General features: G+C 43.6%; 1 protein-coding gene across 2 annotated transcripts in view; it reads left to right on the plus strand.

Moving 5' to 3' along the window:
- LOC141140046 (CD109 antigen-like) overlaps positions 1-20,858 on the plus strand; it is a 343,299-nt gene that overhangs the window by 40,891 nt on the left and 281,550 nt on the right. For both annotated transcript variants that reach the window (XM_073626809.1, XM_073626808.1), the window contains 3 exons: positions 4,706-4,734; positions 8,871-9,101; positions 16,946-17,071. In XM_073626809.1, coding sequence (XP_073482910.1) covers positions 4,706-4,734; positions 8,871-9,101; positions 16,946-17,071 — 386 coding nt within the window. The remainder of the gene's footprint in view (positions 1-4,705; positions 4,735-8,870; positions 9,102-16,945; positions 17,072-20,858) is intronic.

Genomic DNA, 20,858 nt, shown 5'->3' on the forward strand with positions numbered 1-20,858 from the left:
CAGGAATTGGATGTATAAAGCTGAAGTAAGGCTGTGATTCCCTTTTCTTTTGGGACTTATAGGGAAGGGATAATGGGTCCTAAACCTGTGTATAATCCCTGCATCACTGAACCCTTGGAAGCTAATTCTCAGGTGGACATAGAAGTGGTAACCCCTAGCGAGGTAAAGAGTTTTCCACTAGAGGTTTTGACAGGGGAAGCAGAGGAAGCCAGTCCAAAGAGCATGGTACCGCATTATTTTTAAAATGGTGCAGGCACCTTTTTGCACATTTCTCAAGCATAGGGCAGCTGATTGAAATAATGAGCTGCCCTAAATATGGCACGCGGGAACACATTGAAACGAGCTTAAAAGCTAGCATTTGTCTAAGGTGCGATTGGAACCCTATTGAATTAGATGACGTCTCCAAATTAGATGCTTGACTTATGCCCAGGGTAAATGAATTAACTGAGTGACTGGGTCCTGTCCAATATACTGTAAACAATACTTGACCCCACTGAAGGGTATTGGGTAGTACCTCTAACAGACCAGTCTAAAAAGAATTGCTTTTTGTATAGTAGAATGGAACTATTATTATAAGAGTTTGCCAGCTGGCTTGCATTGGGCTCCAGATTCCTTCCAGAAAATGATGAATCATATTGTTAAGCCCCATAGAAACTATGCATCCTGCTATTTAGATGATGTGGTTATTTTCACTACAGACAGAGTCACTTACTCAAGATACAGGCTGACCTAATGGCATTCATAATGCTGGTCTGACTGTCAATCCCCAAAAGTGTGCAATTGTCTTACAGGAATTCTGTTATCTGAGGTACATCATTGGGAGGGTGGGGGTAGTAAAGCCACAAATCACCAAAGTTGGTGTCATACAAATTGACCCAGGCGCAAAATGTACGAGAGCTTTCCTGGGGATAGTTGGTTAACACAGAAGATCTATACCTAATTTTACCACTGTGTTAGCCCTTCTAATATATCTCACAAAATGAAGCAATTCCACAATGATCACCTGGATCCAAAAGAGAGCCTTTCAGGACCATAAAAACAGCCCTTTTAAACGTCCAATACTGATTACCCCCAACGTCAAACAGAAATTTGTAGCAAAAATGAATGCACAGGGGGTAAATGAGGAGGAACACCTTGTGGCCTTTCTTAGCAGAATATGACCCTGGGGAACATGCCATTCTGTAGAGAGAGTGTCTGGACATCATTTGGGCTCTATTACCTGTTAGGGCAGTGGTTCAACCATTGGTTCCTGGTATTACAGAATCTCAAATGTGTATTAGAGCATAGACCAGGAAATCAACAATATAATGCTGATGGTTCATCCAGGATTCAAAGCCTTTCCCAACATACTCAACTCCACAAGTTTGAGCGGGGGTGAGCTTATACAACATTTGTGACATTGTGACTGTAAAATCAGTTATGATGTCCAAAAAATTGTATAATGTGAGGTATATGGCTCTACAGATTTTAAAATGGTAAACCAGCAAGCACTTGTGGTAAAGAGACCCTGATATTTACCTTATGTTATTTAGAAAATATGCTCTGGCACTGGTTTACATGGTAACCCTGTAGAGATTAGGGATGGGCGAACGGTTTGGCCCGAGCATAAGTTCGGGCCAAATTTTAGCTGTTCGGACGTTCGGCGAGTAGCCGAACAAACAGGTCGTTTGACCATTTGTTTGGCCCCCCAAACCGACCACAATGCATTGCGGCACTGAACAGTGCATTGCAAGCCCTGATTGGCTGAAGCCGTGAAAGCTTCAGCCAATCAGGACACAGAGCACTGACAGAGTCATGATTGGACACTGTCATCATGACTTTATCCAATTATGGCATATTCCCGCCCCACAGTATAAAAGTATTCTTTCAATGGCAGCCATTTTCAGTGTGATTTTGGCGTGGAGAGAGATAGAACGGGGCTCTCTTCAGTGCTATTAGTTAGTTAGTGTATAGTGTGCTATACTGTAATATTTTGCTTCAATTGTCAGTGTACAATATTAGTTTAGTGTCAGTCTAGGGATAGTGTGAGTGTAGTGAGGAGGACCTTCATTCAGCTTTGCATAGTGTGCAGCTAGAGTAGGGACAGCTCAGATAAATTCAGTGTAGTGTAGTGAAACTGTGTCAGTAATCTTTACATTTGTGTATAGTTAGAGTAGGGACAGTTCAGATAGCGTCAGTGTAGTGATGGTTGAACACCGTCTATTTTATTGCGTTACTGCTAGTTTAACACCATTTACTTCTGTGTGCGTTACTGCCAGTTTAACGCTATATAGTTCTGTGTGCGTTGCTGACAGTTTAACGCCATATAGTTTTGCGTGCGTTACTGCCAGTTTAACGCCATTTACTTCTGTGTGCATTACTGTCAGTTTAACACCATATAGTTCTGTGTGCGTTATTGCCAGTTGAATGCCATATAGTTCTGTGTGCGTTACTGCCAGTTTAACGCCATATAGTTTTGTGTGTTACTGCCAGTTTAACGCCATTTACTTCTGTGTCTGTTACTGCCAGTTTAACGACATGTAGTTCTGTGTGCGTTACTGCCAGTTTAACACCATATAGTTCTGTGTGCGTTGCTGACAGTTTAACGCCATATAGTTTTGCGTGCGTTACTGCCAGTTGAACGCCATTTACTTCTGTATGCATTACTGCCAGTTTAACGCCATATAGTTCTGTGTGCGTTACTGCCAGTTTAACGCCATATAGTTCTGTGTGTGTTACTGCCAGTTTAACGCCATATAGTTCTGTGCATCACTGTATGTTTGGCGCATTATATTGCAGTATATTATAGTGTATCCGTGGAGTGAGTCCGTGTAGTGTGAGTACTCAAATTAAAGTGCACCAAAAACCTCTTTACATTAATTAAAGTGCATCTATATACAGATTTCAACTTCTTCTTTACATTTGCTTATAAGCACTGTCCCCTCCCTCCCAATAATGTCTGGGAGGACAACAAGGAGAGGCAGACGTTCTCTTGGCACTGTAAGGGGACCAGCAACAAATGTGTCCACAGGAAAAGGTGGACGTGGTGGTCAGTCCTCAGGCAGGGCATAATTTCCTCTGTTTAGTGAGTTTGCCTGTGCTATCCAGCCACAGCATGCAGAGGAGGTGGTGGACTGGCTTACTAAATCTTCCTCATCCTCCTCATCCTCTGTCACGCAAGCAGAGACAAGTGTGCAGTCCCCTGCAGTTGCCAGAGTGGATAAACCTGCCTCCTTGTCCACATCTATTCCTGCTATAGCCCCAACATTAGCCATTGAGGAGTCAGCTGAGTTATTTGACCACAGCGTCAGCCACTTGCTCCTTGATGATGCCCAGCCATTACTGGATTCAGATGCTGGTTCTGAGGTTGAGGGTGACAGGAACATGAGCCTAGAGAGAGAGGGAGGAACACTGGTAGACAAATTGGCATTCATGTTCCCCAAGCCGCAGAGTATTGCCAAGTGGTAATGATGAAGATGGAGGAGATGGAGATGATGATGATAATGATGAGGTCACTGATGCGACTTGGGTGCCAGATAGAGGAGGAAACTGGAGTTGAGGCAGCACAACCCCAAGGAGGCCGACATCAAGAAAGAGTAGAGAGCAGCCACCCTATTCCATCACATTCTGCAGCTGTTATCTCCCGGCCCACTCCCCAAAGCTCAGCTGTGTGGGCCTTTTTCAGCACATCTGCAGCAGATTGCACTGTTGCTATCTGCAAACTGTGTCTCAGGCACATCAAATGTGGCAAAAACACCAACCATTTGGGTACCATGTGCTGAACAAGGCATTTAATGTCCAACCACTCAGCCTGTTGGCAAGATCACCTAAAAGCCACACAAAAGGGGCACAACTCTGTCCCTCCTCCTCCTTACCCACCTCAGTCTGCCCCTGCCCCTGCTATACCGAGTCATTACTTTTCAGCAGCCTCCACTGACAGGGATGATGGTAAAGCACAGGGTGTCCCAGGGCCTAGCAGCACATCTGCCAGCAGCACACCACCAGCTGTAGACGGTAGCAGGCAAATTTCTCTGCCCCATCTGCTGCAGCAGAAAAAAAAAGTACAGTCCCTGCCACCCACATGCTCAGCATCTAAATGCAAGCTTGTCAAAGCTGTTGGCTCTCCAACTTCTGCCTTTCAGCCAGGTGGATTCTGCCCCCTTCCGTGAATTCGCACAATGTGCTGTACCACAATGGCGGATTCCCAGTCGCTACTACTTTTCACAAAAGGCTGTTCCATCTCTCAACCATCACATGGCATGGAAAGGAATGTTCTGGCATCGTTGGGCTAGGCAGTCAGCCGTAAAATCCACCTACTGCTATATATATATATATATATATATATACATACATACACTGTATATGATATAGGGTTGGATTATACAAATTTTATGTACTATGCTACATCATATTAAGACAAGTATTCATTAACCCATAATACTAGGGTTATATTTGGTTTGCAGGGCACCAGGAGGAAGGTTATTGCTGGAGTTCATGGAGTGCTGCTGAAAAATGTGAGCCTGACTAAAATGTGGACACAACTAGGGGAATGGTTAGATAGCCACAGACCTTTTTTTAAGTTCTTATTTTGGACCCATTATAAATATTCTTTAGCTTAAAATTTGATTTCAAAATATGTAACTGAAAATGTTTTAAAATGTAATTATGTAGCATTAATGAATTGTGTTCACTTTCTTTTTTAATTTCTTCCATTCATTTTTAACAGGAGTCATTGGAACATTGGTTCTTCCAAAAGTAAGAACATATATATATATTAAAAAAAACAAAATAGCTAAGGAAATAACAATGGGCTCCATTCACAAAAGCAGATTGCATGCAGTATTTAGATGTTTCCAAATACCACATGCGAGCATGAAAATGTCAATTTTCTGTTGCTTTATGAGGTATTCAACGCATAAAGAAAAAATGCTCAGTATATACCGCATAAAACAGGAGTTAAAGTAAATTCACAAAAGGAAAATAAATAAATAAGTGCATGCGGTAAATAAGTATTGGTCCCTGCATGTAATATTTAAGCCCCCCTGCCCCAAAGCACCCCCCATGTTGAAGGCATGTGACCTGGTATTGTTCAGGAGGGGGGGGCACTTGCTAATCCCCCCCTTTCCTGACCTACCAGGCTTCATGCTTGGATAAGGGTCTGGTATGCATTTTGGGGGGACCCCATGACATTTAAAAAAAAAATTGGCATTGGATTCCCCCTCAAAATCCATACCAGACCTGAAGGGCCTGACGTGGATTGGGGGGATCCCATGCTGTTTTTTTCTGTTTTTTGTTTCTTAATTTTTTATTGCCGGCATATTTTTATTTTTTTTACATTCAGCTGTCAACAGGCAATCCCACTAACAGCTTATGACTCATCAGTTGTTAAGGATGCCGCTTCTTAACAACTATATTGTTTACTGCTTGTTAAGAAGTCTGGCGTCCGACCACTCCTTAACAACCAGCTATTTACAGTGTTTGTTAAGGACACTGACTACCTCCGGTGGTAAAGAACCCCAGGCTTTCACTACTAAAATATTGCAGGACTTCATAAAATAGCGCATGCAGTATTTTAGTAGTGTTTTTTAGTGAATGCCAAAAAAGCACTGTGCAGTATCCTACCACATACTCGGATGTGATAAGAAACAGCTTTGTGAATGGAGCCCGATGTAAATGACTTTTTATTTGAATATAAAACCTGTACCAAAGCAATTTATTTTTAAGTAGATACTGCAGATGAGTATATGTAGATGACTCTTAAAGCTAAACAAATACAATATCAATAATAGTACTTATTTTGGAGTAGGGATGAGCTTCGAGTTCGAGTCGAACTCATGTTCGACTCGAACATTGGCTGTTCGCAAGTTCGTCGAACAGCGAACAATTTGGGGTGTTCGCGGCAAATTCGAATGCCGCGGAACACCCTTTAAAAGTCTATGGGAGAAATCAAAAGATCTAATTTTAAAGGCTAATATGCAAGTTATTGTCATAAAAAGTGTTTGGGGACTCAGGTCCTGCCCCAGGGGACATGGATCAATGCAAAAAAAAGTTTTAAAAACGGCCGTTTTTTCAGGAGCAGTGATTTTAATAATGCTTAAAGTCAAACAATAAAAGTGTAATATCCCTTTAAATTTCGTACCTGGGGGGTGTCTATAGTATGCCTATAAAGGGGCGCATGTTTCCTGTGTTAAGAACAGTCTGACAGCAAAATGACATTTTGAAGGAAAAAACTCATACCCGCGGCTATTGCATTGCCGACAATACACATAGAAGTTCATTGATAAAAACGGCATGGGAATTCCCCAAAGGGGAACCCCGAACCAAAATTTAAAAAAAAAAATGACGTGGGAGTCCCCCTAAATTCCATACCAGGCCCTTCAGGTCTGGTATGGATATTAAGGGGAACCCCGGCCAAAATTTAAAAAAAAAAATGACGTGGGGTTCCCCCTAAATTCCATACCAGACCCTTCAGGTCTGGTATGGATTTTAAGGGGAACCCTGCGCCAAAAAAAAAAAAAAAAACGGCGTGGGGTCCCCCCAAGAATACATACCAGACCCTTATCCGAGCACGCAACCTGGCAGGCCGCAGGAAAAGAGGGGGGGACGAGAGTGCGGCCCCCCCCTCCTGAACCGTACCAGGCCACATGCCCTCAACATTGGGAGGGTGCTTTGGGGTAGCCCCCCAAAACACCTTGTCCCCATGTTGATGAGGACAAGGGCCTCATCCCCACAACCCTGGCCGGTGGTTGTGGGGGTCTGCGGGCGGGGGGCTTATCGGAATCTGGAAGCCCCCTTTAACAAGGGGACCCCCAGATCCCGGCCCCCCCCCCTGTGTGAAATGGTAAGGGGGTACAAAAGTACCCCTACCATTTCACTAAAAAACTGTCAAAAATGTTAAAAATGACAAGAGACAGTTTTTGACAATTCCTTTATTTAAATACTTCTTCTTTCTTCTATCTTTCTTCATCTTCTGGTTCTTCTGGCTCTTCTGGTTCTTCCTCCGGCGTTCTCGTCCAGCATCTCCTCCGCGGCGTCTTCTATCTTCTTCTTCTCCTCGGGCCGCTCCGCACCCATGGCATGGGGGGAGGCTCCCGCTCTTCTCTTCTTCTTCATCTTCTTCTCTTCTTCTTTTCTTCTCTTCTTCATTTTCTTCTCCGGGCCGCTCCTCACACATGCTAGCATGGCGGGAGGCTTCCGCTGTGTGACGGCGCTCCTCGTCTGACAGTTCTTAAATAACGGGGGGCGGGGCCACCCGGTGACCCCGCCCCCTCTGACGCACGGTGACTTGACGGGACTTCCCTGTGACGTCACGGGGAATGCCACAGGGAAGTCCCGTCATGTCCCGTGCGTCAGAGGGGGGCGGGGTCACCGAGTGGCCCCGCCCCCCGTTATTTAAGAACTGTCAGACGAGGAGCGCCGTCACACAGCGGGAGCCTCCCTTCATGCCAGCATGGATGCGGAGCGGCCCGGAGAAGAAAATGAAGAAGAGAAGAAGAGAAGAAGATGAAGAAGAAGAGAAGAGCGGGAGCCTCCCCCCATGCCATGGGTGCGGAGCAGCCCGAGGAGAAGAAGATAGAAGACGCCGCGGAGGAGATGCTGGACGAGAACGCCGGAGGAAGAACCAGAAGAGCCAGAAGAACCAGAAGAACCAGAAGATGAAGGAAGATAGAAGAAAGAAGAAGTATTTAAATAAAGGAATTGTCAAAAACTGTCTCTTGTCATTTTTAACATTTTTGACAGTTTTTTAGTGAAATGGTAGGGGTACTTTTGTACCCCCTTACCATTTCACACAGGGGGGGGGCGGGATCTGCTGGTCCCCTTGTTAAAGGGGGCTTCCAGATTCCGATAAGCCCCCCACCCGCAGACCCCCACAACCACCGGCCAGGGTTGTGGGGATGAGGCTCTTGTCCTCATCAACATGGGGACAAGGTGTTTTGGGGGCTACCCCAAAGCACCCTCCCAATGTTGAGGGCATGTGGCCTGGTACGGTTCAGGAGGGGGGGGCCGCACTCTCGTCCCCCCCTCTTTTCCTGCGGCCTGCCAGGTTGCGTGCTCGGATAAGGGTCTGGTATGGATTTTTGGGGGGACCCCACGCCGTTTTTTTTTTTTTTTGGCGTGGGGTTCCCCTTAAAATCCATACCAGACCTGAAGGGTCTGGTATGGAATTTAGGGGGAACCCCACGTCATTTTTTTAAAAAATTTTTGGCCGGGGTTCCCCTTAATATCCATACCAGACCTGAAGGGCCTGGTATGGAATTTAGGGGGACTCCCACGTCATTTTTTTTTTTTAATTTTGGTTCGGGGTTCCCCTTTGGGGAATTCCCATGCCGTTTTTATCAATGAACTTCTATGTGTATTGTCGGCAATGCAATAGCCGCGGGTAGTTTTAAATGAGTTTTTTCCTTCAAAATGTCATTTTGCTGTCAGACTGTTCTAAACACAGGAAACATGCGCCCCTTTACAGGCATACTATAGACACCCCCCAGGTATGACATTTAAAGGGATATTACACTTTTATTGTTTGACTTTAAGCATTATTAAAATCACTGCTCCTGAAAAAACGGCCGTTTTTAAAACTTTTTTTTGCATTGATCCATGTCCCCTGGGGCAGGACCCAGGTCCCCAAACACTTTTTATGACAATAACTTGCATATTAGCCTTTAAAATTAGCACTTTTGATTATTCATGTTCGTGTCCCATAGACTTTAACGGTGTTCGCGTGTTCGAACGAACTTTTTTCCTGTTCGCATGTTCTGGTGCGAACCGAACAGGGGGGTGTTCGGCTCATCCCTATTTTGGAGTAATAATTGCATATTTATTTCTTTATGCATATTGAACATTTTTTTCACCTTTGCTTTTCACTTTTTACCCATGTTTTTTTTTTTTTTCAGCTTTCACTAAATAGTTTTTATGGGACATATGAACTTCATGTCAGAGGATTTTCTGAGGATAAACAAATATTTTTCAATACAACTAAATTAGATTTTAAATCCAAAAGCTATTCAGTTTTTATTGAAACAAACAGCAACTTTTATAAGCCGGGGCAAGAAGTAAAAATACGAATTTTGGCCTTTTCTCCTGATCTGAAGCCTTACATGTCTACCATTGACATACACATTATGGTAAGTTAATTATGTGGATTTCTCTTACTATCACTTAACATAAACCCATGTTTACAAGTTTGGTGCGAACTGGAGTCTAGACTCCACCCTATGCATTTCATTACTCAACGTTATCCGGACCACTTCTGATGATGTTTATTGACAAAATGCGTAGGGAATGGGTCTAGGCTTGTGACGTCCCCCCACACAGGACACTCAGTTTGCACACAGTAGAGACAGCAGGTGGAACTAGTGTCTACACAATACTTATGCTAATCTTTTAGTTGGACTTGCACAAAATAATTGCTATTTGCACAGACTGTTCACATTAATGACATACATTAAATTACCAAAAGTATTGGGACACCTGCCTTTATAAGCACATGAACCTTAATGGCATTCCGGTATTAGTCTGTAGGGTTCAATATTGAGTTGGCCCACCCTTTGCAGCTATAACAGCTTCAATCTTCTGGGAAGGCTGTCTACAAGGTTTAGGAGTGTGTCTGTGGAAATGTTTGACTATTCATGTTTGACCATTCTTCCAGAAGCACATTTGTGAGGTCAGGCACGGATGTTGGATGAGAAGGTTGAGGTCAGGACTCTGACTGGCTCAGGCCAGTCAAGTTCCTCCACCCCAAACTCGCTCATCCATGTCTTTATGCACCTTGCTTTTTGCACTGGTGCGCAGTCATGTTGGAACAGGAAGGGGCCATCCCCTTCCTTTGTTCCTACAAAATTGTCCAAAATGTCTTGGTATGCTGATGCCTTAAGAGTTCCCTTTACTGGAAATAAGGGGCCAAGCCCAACCCCTAAAAAAACAACCCCATTCCATAACCCCCCTCCACCAAAGGATTTGGACCAGTGCACAAAGCAAGGTCCATAAAGACATGGATGAGTGAGTTTGGGGTGGAGGAACTTGACTGGCCTGCACTGAGTCATGACATCAACCTGATAGAACACCTTTGGGATGAATTAGAGCAGAGACTGCGAGCCAGGCCTTCTTGTCCACATCAGTGCCTGACCCCACAAATGGCCTTCTGGAAGAATGGTCAAACATTCCCATAGAAACACTCCTAAACTTTGTGGACAACCTTCCCAGAAGAGTTGATGCTGTTATAGCTACAAAGTGTGGGCCAACTCAATACTGATCCCTACAGACTAAGACTGGGAAATCATTAAATTTAATGTGCGTTTAAAGGCAGGCATCCCAATACTTTTCGTAATATAGTGTATGTTACACATTTTAATGAGAGTTTCATGGTTTGATACACTTTAAATGTATTTTTTTGCCCTACGTAATGTTCTGTACTTTATAGGGATTAGGTTCATATGTTATATATAAGATACATTTTTGGGAAAGTACTGAACAGTACACAGGTGGGTAAAAATATCAGGGTGATATTTAAATACAGGAGTTGGGAGTAAAAATGAGGCGTGGACACACAGCAAATATCAATGCTATACTATATGCCATGCCATATCAGCCCATTAAAATGGACCTTTCAGTAACTTTAAAAGTCTGCTTGAATACATTCTAGATATAAAGAGACTATATAATTAAAAAAAAAATATATGTTTTATCATTAAAAGGCAGCCCTTGAGCACTAGGCAAGCGATATATGGTAACATAGGTAGATGTTGAAATCAGTCTGGTTTAAGCAGAAGGAATCATTGGCTCAGTCTCCTCTCCTCTGCACCAGAGATTACACTGCAGCACTGTAAGGGCACATTTACACATGCAGTTGGGCAGCAGTAACATGTGGTTGAGCTGCATTTTTACTGACCCTGACCATCCCCTTAAGCTGCAAAGGCAGCCAGATGGGGTTGTACACATGCCAGACAAAAATTATCTGCCACCCCCCCGGCCTCTGAAAAGCGATCTACCATAAGTTGCTTTTCAGAATGCCAGCAAGGTCTGCTACTAATGTATGCAGAGCCACCCCTGTAGGAGCTACATAGAATGAGCCCTCTTTTTTTTTTACCTCAACCTTCTCAAGAACCTCAGCCCCTCTGACACACCAAGTAGAGTGTACAAACATACAATATCACAGGAATTTATTGAAAGTAATGCTTAATATCCAATCATAGTGCTATATCAAAGAAAACAGGCACCAAACATGGTAGTAAAGGCAAACTTATTGTCACTCAATATGGCTGGTAACTAGGCAAGCTTAAAAAGGATTAATAATGGTAATAACACAACTTAGCATACAAAGTGATTAACAGTAGGGACTAGGCATAAAATGACATTTGGCATCCAGATGAGCATAAACAGTAGCAAGGCCACCTCAAGTGCAGCAGTGAGCAGTAGTAAAGTTTAATCTACTGAGGACTGGAACTGTACTGCCAGAGCACATTTATGATGCTAGTCTTATGCCCTGTACACATGGTCGGACTTTCCAACGGAATATGTCCGATCGGAGCTTATTGTTGGAAATTCCGACCGTGTGTGGGCTCCATCTGACTTTTTCCATCGGAATTTCCGACACACAAAGTTTGAGAGCAGGCTATAACATTTTCCGACAACAAATTCCGTAAATTCCAACCGTGTGTGGACAATTCCGACGCACAAAGTGCCATGCATGCTCAGAATAAATTAAGAGACGAAAGCTATTGGCTACTGCCCCGTTTATAGTCCCGACGTACGTGTTTTACGTCACTGCATTCAGAACGATCGGATTTTCCGACAACTTTGTGCGACCGTGTGTATGCAAAACAAGTTTTGAGCCAACATCCGTCAGAAAAAATCCATGGATTTTGTTGTCGTAATGTCCGATCAATGTCCGATCGTGTGTACAGGGCATTAGACCGACTGGATATGCACTTTTCAAAAGAAAAGGGAGATGTTAGTGGAGGGGCAGGGGAACAAAGGAAGCTTGCAGAATAATTATTACGGGAGTGGCAGTCCTTTGAGATTTTCTTCTGCTGGCTATCATTGGGGCACTTTAAGAGCATCAGTGCACTTAACGACAGTCGCAGTCAACTTGCATGCAGTATATGTATAATATAGGTAAGGTATGGTCTCAGCACAGGTGCAGGGTAGATGTGGTTCAGATGCCGTAAAGGTTTGGTATAATGTGGTATAGGGTTGGTATAGGTGCAGTATTGGTGTGGTATGGATTGGGTACATTTGGTGTCCTGCTTTTAGTGGCTCAGGCCCTGCTAGCAGTATCAGCAATAGGCGAGTAACCTTCTTACCAATCCCTGGGATGCTGCTGTAGAAAGGGGGGCCCCCCAGTCTCTCCCCAAAAGCCTCCGGTGATCAGCGGTGGAAAGCAGAGGGTAAGTGGATGCTCCAGTCTTCCTGAGGCATTGGTGCAGGTGTTGTGATGTGGGTGGTGCTGCGCTGCCCCAAGATGTCTTCACTCCCAGTCTCAGGCTTGGATCTCTGCTGGTATGGTTTCCCACTGGCAGAGGTACTCTCTATCTCACTCCCTTGGTCCTAAGAGGAAGAACTTTCCCAGGCAGTTAAAGTGTTTGTTAACCCAAAAACAAAAATGGATCCTGCTCCTTTAACCACTTCCTTCAACGCCCATTGTCATATGACATCCGCAGATTGGATCTCCCATCCTGGGCGGGCGTTGTATGACGTCCTTGGCTTCCCGGAGGTATAGGTGGTGCATGCGCGCTGCCGCTTCACAGAGGAGCCAATGAGTGTGCCCGGTGGCCGCAATATCCTCCAGGCACTCGCGATCGCTCGTTACAGAGCAGGACGTGGATCTGTGTGTGTAAACACACAGATCCACGTCCTGTCAGGGGAGAGGAGACCGATCATGTGTTCATACTAAGTATGAACACCTGAACACCGATCAGTCTCCTCCCCTGGTCAGTCCCCTCCCCCTACAGTTAGAATCACTCCCTAGGTAACACATTTAACCCCTTGATCGTCCCCTAATGTTAACTCCTTCCCTGCCAGTGACATTTATACAGTAATCAGTGCATATTTTTAGCTCTGATCGCTGTATAACTGTCAATGGTCTCAAAAAAGTGTCAAATGTGTCCAATATGTCCGCTGCAATGTTACAGTCATGATAAAAATCACAGATCATTACTAGTAAAAAAAAAATAATAATAATAATAAAAATGCCATAAATCTATCCCCTATTTTGTAGGTGCTATAACTTTTGCACAAACCAAACAATATATGCTTATTGCGATTTTTGTTTTACCAAAAATATGTAGAAGAATACATATCGGCCTAAACTGAGAACATTTTTTTTTTTTTTTTAAATTTGGGATATTTATTATAGCAAAAAGTAAAAAATATTGTGTTTTTTCAAACTGGTCACTCTTCTTTTGTCATTTGGGTACAGCGTTGCATGACCGCGCAATTGTTATTCAAAATATTACAGCGCTGAAAACTGAAAATTGGCCTGGGCAGGAAGGGGGTGCCCTGCATGTTATATGACACAGTGCTTGTCCTGTGTCATTTGGCCCCCTGTAACACCTAAAAAAACCTGGCTGATCCTGTCAGTTTCTCCCCACCCCTCTGTAAACTGACTAGGGTGTATCATGGCTGCTGAAAACAGACACTGTGGTCAGTTTACATGCCTCTGTCATTAGCAGCCCGCTATCTGCTCTCCTCTCTGCTCCTGTGTCCTTCTTCCCCCTCCCCTCCTGCTGCTCTCATAACACTAACCTGTAAACTACATCTGCACTGCCCCAAATTTCAGTGTCCCCCTCTGTGAATGATTTATAAATATAAATGCTGTAAAATCCTCATTTAAGAGCTGAGATTGCGATCACATGACCAGCCAGCTCTCTCCTCCTCTCCTCCTCCCCTCCTCCTCCCCTTCAGACTGACATAAGCATCGAAATCTCAGCCCCGCCCGCTGCATCTCTCAGGGGAGAAAAGGAGAAAGCTGGCCAGTCATGTGATCACAATCTCGGCAGTGAAATTAGGTATTTGCAGCATTTATTTTTATAAATCATACACAGAGGGGGATACTACAATAGGAGGCAGTGCTGATGGTGTATACAGGTTAGAGTGGCTTAACAACCACTTTAAATAAAACTCATCTCTCCAATCCTCCTACTGCACAGTGCCTATTGAGATCTATAGTGTAAGGAGTCTATTAGCCCCAATATAGGGTTGTGGTTTCAAACTACAACTCCCATGAAGCCCTTTTACTCTGATGAACCCTAAAAGGCCTCATGTACACTGCTGCTGGTAAATGGACATTTAGGAGCAGTTGGACATTTTTTTCAGCTGCCCTTGAACTCTCCTCTATGTTATCTTATCAGTTCATGTACACAGGGTCGTTTATAGTCGTTTCTAGGCAGTTGAGTTTAGAAGCCTTTTTTGAAACGCAAAAAAATGGGTTCAGGATGGACGTTCACAGGCATTTGAAAAGCCAAATGCTTGTAACTGCTTGTAGACTCATGTAAAAGCTGCAACCTGAGTTTAGGCATGTTTCCGTTTATAAGAATTCCTAAGGAACATGTAAGATATGGGAGAAACACAATTTTCACCACATGCTGCTGCCTGCAAAGGGGGGGGGGTGAGACAGACATAGAGAGAGAGAAAGAGAGAGAGAGAGAGAGAGGCAACGAGAGAGAGAGAGAGAGAGACATGCAGAGAGAGAAAGAGGGACTGGCAGAGAGAGAGAGAGGCACAGAGAGAGAGAGACTGGCAGAGACAGAGAGAGAGAGAGACACTGGCAGAGAAAGAGAGACAGGCACAGACAGAGAGAGAGACTGGAAGAGAAAGCGAGAGCGAGAGAGAGAGAGAGAGAGAGACTGGCAGAGAGAGACTTGCGGAGAGCGAGACTGGCAGAGAGAGAGAGAGGCACAGAGAGAGAGATAGACTGGCAGAGACAGGCAGAGAGAGACAGGGAGATATGGGAGAAGCACAATTTTCACCACATGCTGCTGCCTGCAAGGGGGGAGGGTGAGACGAAGAGAGAGAGAGAGAGAGAGAGAGAGAGAGAGAGAGAGAGAGAGGGAGAGAGAGACAGGCAGAGAGAGACAGGGAAAGAGAGAGTGAGGCAGAGAGAGAGAGAGTGGCACAGACAGAGAGAGAGACTGGCAGAGAGAGAGAGGCACAGACACAGAGAGAGAGCCTGGCAGAGAGTGAGAGAGAGACTGGCAGAGAGAGACTGGCAGAAAGAGACAGGCAGAGAGAGAGGCACAGACAGAGAAAGAGAGAGAGAGAGACTGGCAGAGAGAGAGACAGGCACAGACACAGAGAGAGACTGGCAGAGAGAGAGAGAGAGAGAGATATTGGCAGAGAGAGAGAGACTGGCAGAGAGAGACTGGCAGAGAGAGAGACAGGCACAGACAGAGAGAGAGACTGACAGAGAGAGACAGGCAGAGATAGAGAGAGAGACAGGCACAGACACAGAGAGAGACTGGCAGAGAGAGAGAGAGAGAGAAAGATTGGCAGAGAGAGAGAGAGACACTGGCAGAGAGAGAGAGGCAGAGAGAGAGACTGGCAGAGAGAGAGAGAGACAGACACAGACAGAGAGAGAGACAGGCAGAGAGAGAGAAAGAGACAGGCAGAGAGAGAGAGACAGGCAGAGAGAGAGAGACACAGGCAGAAACAGAAAAAAAGAGAGACAGGCACAGACAGAGAGAGAGAGAGAGAGACAGACACAGAGAGAGATAGAGAAAGAGACTGGGAGAGAGAGACAGACAGAGAGAGAATACATAATTAAAGCACAATGCACTCTCTTCTCTCAGAGAATGACTGAAATAATTAATAATTTACATGTTTTTCCTGCATCGTGGACATTTGGCAGGGTCTCCTGAGGTTAAAGCGGGATTCCGGCCATAAAAAAAAAAAAAAATAAAAGTCAGCAGCTACAAACAATGTAGCTGCTGACTTTAAATAAGTACTTACCTGTCCTGGGTGCCCGTGATGTCGGCCGCCCGAGGCCGACCCGTCCCTTGGCTTTCGGGTCCCGGCACCGCCATCCTAGGTAAGGGAAACAGGCAGTGGAGCTTTGCGGCTTCACTGCCAGTTTCCTACTGCACAAGCGCGAGCGGCGCGGCGCTCTGTGAATGGCCCCGTGGTGTTCTGGGAACACACACAGTTCCCAGAAGACAACGGGGCCGCTCACCGAGGAGCAGAACACGCCGCGGAAAAGGAAGAGGCAGATTAGGAAGACTGCCTAGCAACAAGGGTTTAGGTAAGTTTAAAAAAATTTTTTTTTTCAAATTTTTTTTTAATTATTTTTTTTAGGATTTTTGGTGATTTTTTTTTTTTTTCAGGGTGGCCCTCCACTCTAACTTTAAAAAAGCTTTTACCCTTTTAACTGCTGATAATAGCTGCTAAACTCAGTATGTAAAAGCTGGTAAATGGACGTCTTTCACTGTCGTTTATCAGGTTTATCAGCTGTCAGTTTCCAGCGGTTTTCAACAGCCCTATGTTCATGAGGCCTAATAGGAGTAGATTGTTTCCCTGCCATGATATATTAGAAGAGTAAATAAATGTGCTACATTTCTTACTAACAATAAACAGGAGCTATGGTTCATTGTTAAGCAAAAAATCTCCTGATTTAAGTGTAGACATACAGACCTATACTGCTACAGGATGAACACAAACTAAAATGTATTGGAAAAAAAATATGTATTTACACTAATGCAACCTTAGTCAGGAAGATTGCGCGTCATCTAATTAATTGTTTAATACTATACACAGTATATTAAATTTAAGTTAGTGTGTGTTCTATTTTTTTTAAATATTTGCATTAAAAAATATTAATGCTGATCTACTTTCAAATAATAAATTCTCATAGTAAACCCATTTCAGGGTTGCAACAAGAGTTTTTTTGTATCTTACTATGGCCAAATGTTTACTTAGATAATAAAGGATAAAGAAGGTAATCATATGTCTCATTGTAATAATAATATTACTCTTAAAGGACCCACGTGGAAACTTACTTGAGCAGTGGATGGAAGAGGAAGCTGAATTAGGAGTTGCATTAAAGAGTTTTCAGTTAAGTGACAACCCGCCGCTTGGAGATTGGTCAATAAAAGTAAAATTACAAGTGAGTATAGTACAGATAAATTCACAATGCTTCTTCAACTGATCTGTGCAAATATGAGTGTTGTGCTGGGCTTTACATTGTATTAACATTATTACAAGGATTTGCTAAAAAAGTGCATAAAAAAAGTAAGCCTACTAAAATTTTATATAATATTTGGATGGAAACGTGGCTGTAGTTTCCCTGTTATACTGTAGTCAATAGCAGTAGGAGATGGGTTACTACATAACCAAACCTAAGCTGCATTGAAGAATGTAAACCAACACTTCAGGCAGGATATCTTCCCTATGGTTAGCACGAGTGTAAAGGAGCCATTAAACTCCTCTGTTAAATTGATCCTAGATTTTGCACATAGTGGGCAAAGTATAATGGAAGTTAAGTAATATACGCCTATGTTCCTTTCACCTCTATCCACCTGATCAACTGCAAAGACATTTGTCTTCTTTTGTAAGTTTTGAACTCTAATTACAATTACTATGAATGATACCACACTCCCATGTGACAGGTGGAGTGTTAAGGAATTATTGCGGAAATGTCCATCCAAGGAAAGGCATCTCTTTAGCCTTGGATAAGATGTCTACTCTTATTGGGTTACATGGACTGGAGACCATGGTGCATAGTCTTTGCTGTCTAGCTGCTTTGAGCAATGGAGTACTGCCGAGAGCATGCATGTTGAAAAAGGCCAGATCACAGTGGGACATTGAATCTTTCCTATAAAACGTATGTATGTTAAGCCCTTTAGCAGGATCCCCTTCAAGGAGGACTAAATGCTAGTATACAAGTTATCAAGTAGTAGTACTCTGTTGATTTTGAATTCTGTTTGAAGGTGCAAACCAGCCATTCGAAGTGTGCCAGCTTTCCTCTAAACTGTCACCAAATGCAAGTTAGAAGCAGTTTTTGAGTATTATATACTTATTAATATGCTAAGCAATTTGGGACATTGGTGCAGAGGATAGGCACAACAGTAACATACTCTGTCACTGCATTGCCAGCAACCAAATACAAAACAAAATGCCTCTTGCTATTTTTCTGGATAGATTGGAGAAGAGTAAAACCTCTGTTAATTTTTTACTACTGTCTTGTTCTTTGTCAGGTGATTACCTTTCTGTCACTTGGGCAGGTAGGGAGTCAGGGATATCCTTCACAATTGCACAGGAACAGCAATAAATATCCGACAGAGGTTACAAATTAACTTTCTCCATTGTATCCAAAACAAAATGCAAAGTTTTGGCTGGCAACAAGTTTTGGCTGGCATTTCCTTTAAACTATTTCTCCTGAAACCACATGCACATTTCAGTCAATTGTGTATGTTTGCCTCATTGGAACCCTTTGTAAGTCATTTGGATCACTGGTGGGCTTAGCTGACGTGCCTTTTGTAAGACTTATGCTGCCAAACACAGAGCAGGTTATCTTAAAACTGCATGGTGTGGACTACTAGTTGCTAGAGTCACATATGATGGGAAGCCACTGACTTGAGATTAGTTTGATACTTGGAAAATTATCAATGACTAAAGGTGGCTGGCTATATGTGGATTAAATTTGCTGTCCAAAATGTGATCCGTTAGTGTCCCTGCTGGCTCAACAACCTTTGATCTGAGGGTTAAAGGAGCCGGACTTAGCTCTGTCAGCCAATCACTGCAACCAATCAGGTGCAATCCCTGTGTGGTTCTTCTGACAGCTGTAAGCACTGTCTCTCAGAATACAATAGCTGAGGGGAGATTCATTCACCCACACTATTTAAATGGAAGAATCTGTTAGATTTCTTTTGTTCAGTTTGCAGACTGAATTAGTGGCGTATCATCCATGGATGCAATGTGTGTGGTGCACATGGGCTCCATGGGAGGGGGCCCACTGTGCCCTCCCACATTGCACAACATTGGGAGATGCCGCTTCCATGTCTTTCTGGTCTGGGCAAGGAAGCTGGTTGCACATAACAGTTAACCCCCCCACCTGCTGAAGGTGGAGCCCAGGGGAGCCAAACCCCACAGCTACCAGCCACATCTACAGTATGTACACAGTTAGTGAGAGCTGTCATCTGGAGAGGGAGGAATGTTTCATCTGATGCTCTCCCCCTGCTGCTCTACTGGCACCTGATTTCCTCAACATCACAGGCGCTAAGCCACTACATGAATCTTTGCTGCAGCTCTAGCACTTGTGATGTGGAGGAGATTGGGCACTAGGGGAGCCGAAGGAGGTAAGGATCAGATAAAGCATTCCTTCCTCTCCAGATGATAGCTGTCAAGTAACCAGCCATCGCTTCGGTAACACCCACTGGTTACATAGTATAGATGTGAAAAACAAATGAGTGGTGTGTACCTCTGCGCTTATGGTTGAAAATAAACATAAATAAAATCAAACTATAATGAATATGTACTGTGTAACTGTTGCTGGAGCCCCTATTGTGTTCTCACAATGGCAGTGATAATGTAGTGTAATGTGGGGTTGCGCAGTCTCACAATAATAAATTAAATCAAAGCAGTGAGTGTGAATAGGTAAATAAAACAATAAGAATAATGTGAAATAGTACATCAATAACAAAGTCCAAAATATAAATGTGAGTTCATAGAAGTAAGTGAACAAAATCCAATCTTCCAAAATGACATATGCCACTACTAGGGATGAGCCGAACACCCCACGGTTTGGTTCGCGGCAGAACATGCGAACAGACAAAAAATGTGTGCAAACACCGTTAAAATCTATGGGACTCGAACGTGAAAAAAAAGTGCTAATTTTAAAGGCTAATATGCAAGTTATTGTCATAAAAAGTGTTTGGGGACCCGGGTCCTGCCCCAGGGGACATGTATCAATGCAAAAAAGTTTTAAAAACTGACGTTTTTTCGGGAGCAGTGATTTTAAGAATGTTTAAAGTGAAACAATAAAAGTGTAATATTCCTTTAAATAACGTACCTGGGGGGGGGGGGGGGGGGGTGTCTATAGTATGCTTGTAAAGTGGTGCATTTTTCCATGTTTAGAACAGTCCCTGCCCAAAATGACATTTCTAAAGGAAAGAAAGTCATTTAAAACTGCTTGCGGCTGTAATGTAATGTTGCCCCCCCCAGCCCATTACCGGGCCCTTTGGGTCTGGTATGGATATTAAGGGGAACTCCGCACCTAATTTTAAAAAAAAAAGGCGTGGGGCCCCAAGGCCCTATATACTCTGAACAGCAGTATACAGGTGGTCCCCGGGTTACAAACAAGATAGGGACTTTAGGTTTGTTGTTAAGTTGAATCAGTTTGTAATTTAGAACAGGTACATTTTTTAAGTGTGTCTCCAGCCCAAAAATCTTTTTTTAAGCTTTTTGAATAATATAGGGAAGGGTTATCACCCCTGTAACATTTGATTGCTGTCTCTGCCCCTGTTCAGAAGATTTCACCTCACTTTCTGTCCTAATGACAATTGAATTTTGAAAATTTTGGGTTATTAGGGAAACAAGGATTGGTGATAAAGTATCAGTGGAGACACCTTTTTTCCATATTAACTCTTACAGGAGAGAATTTCCCTTCCTAGGGGTAGATTTCCTCTCACTTCCTGTTGTCGCCCTCCGCTTGTAAGTAGGAGTCGTTTGTAAGTCAGATGTTTGAAAATAGGGGACTGCCTGTATATACTATACGGCCTGCCCTATACACTCTGCGGAAAATTGGGCCTTAGGTGTTAGTGGTACCAGAACACTGTAACCCCTCACAGTTACTTTTGGTGGGTGCTGGAATGGGCCCTGCTGTGAAATATTATATCAAGAATTGTAATTACTGTACATGCCCCTGTTAAACAGGGGCAGAAAAATTAGGCTTT

This window comes from Aquarana catesbeiana, linkage group LG04 (assembly GCF_042186555.1).
Source record: "Aquarana catesbeiana isolate 2022-GZ linkage group LG04, ASM4218655v1, whole genome shotgun sequence".
Lineage (NCBI taxonomy): Eukaryota > Metazoa > Chordata > Amphibia > Anura > Ranidae > Aquarana > Aquarana catesbeiana.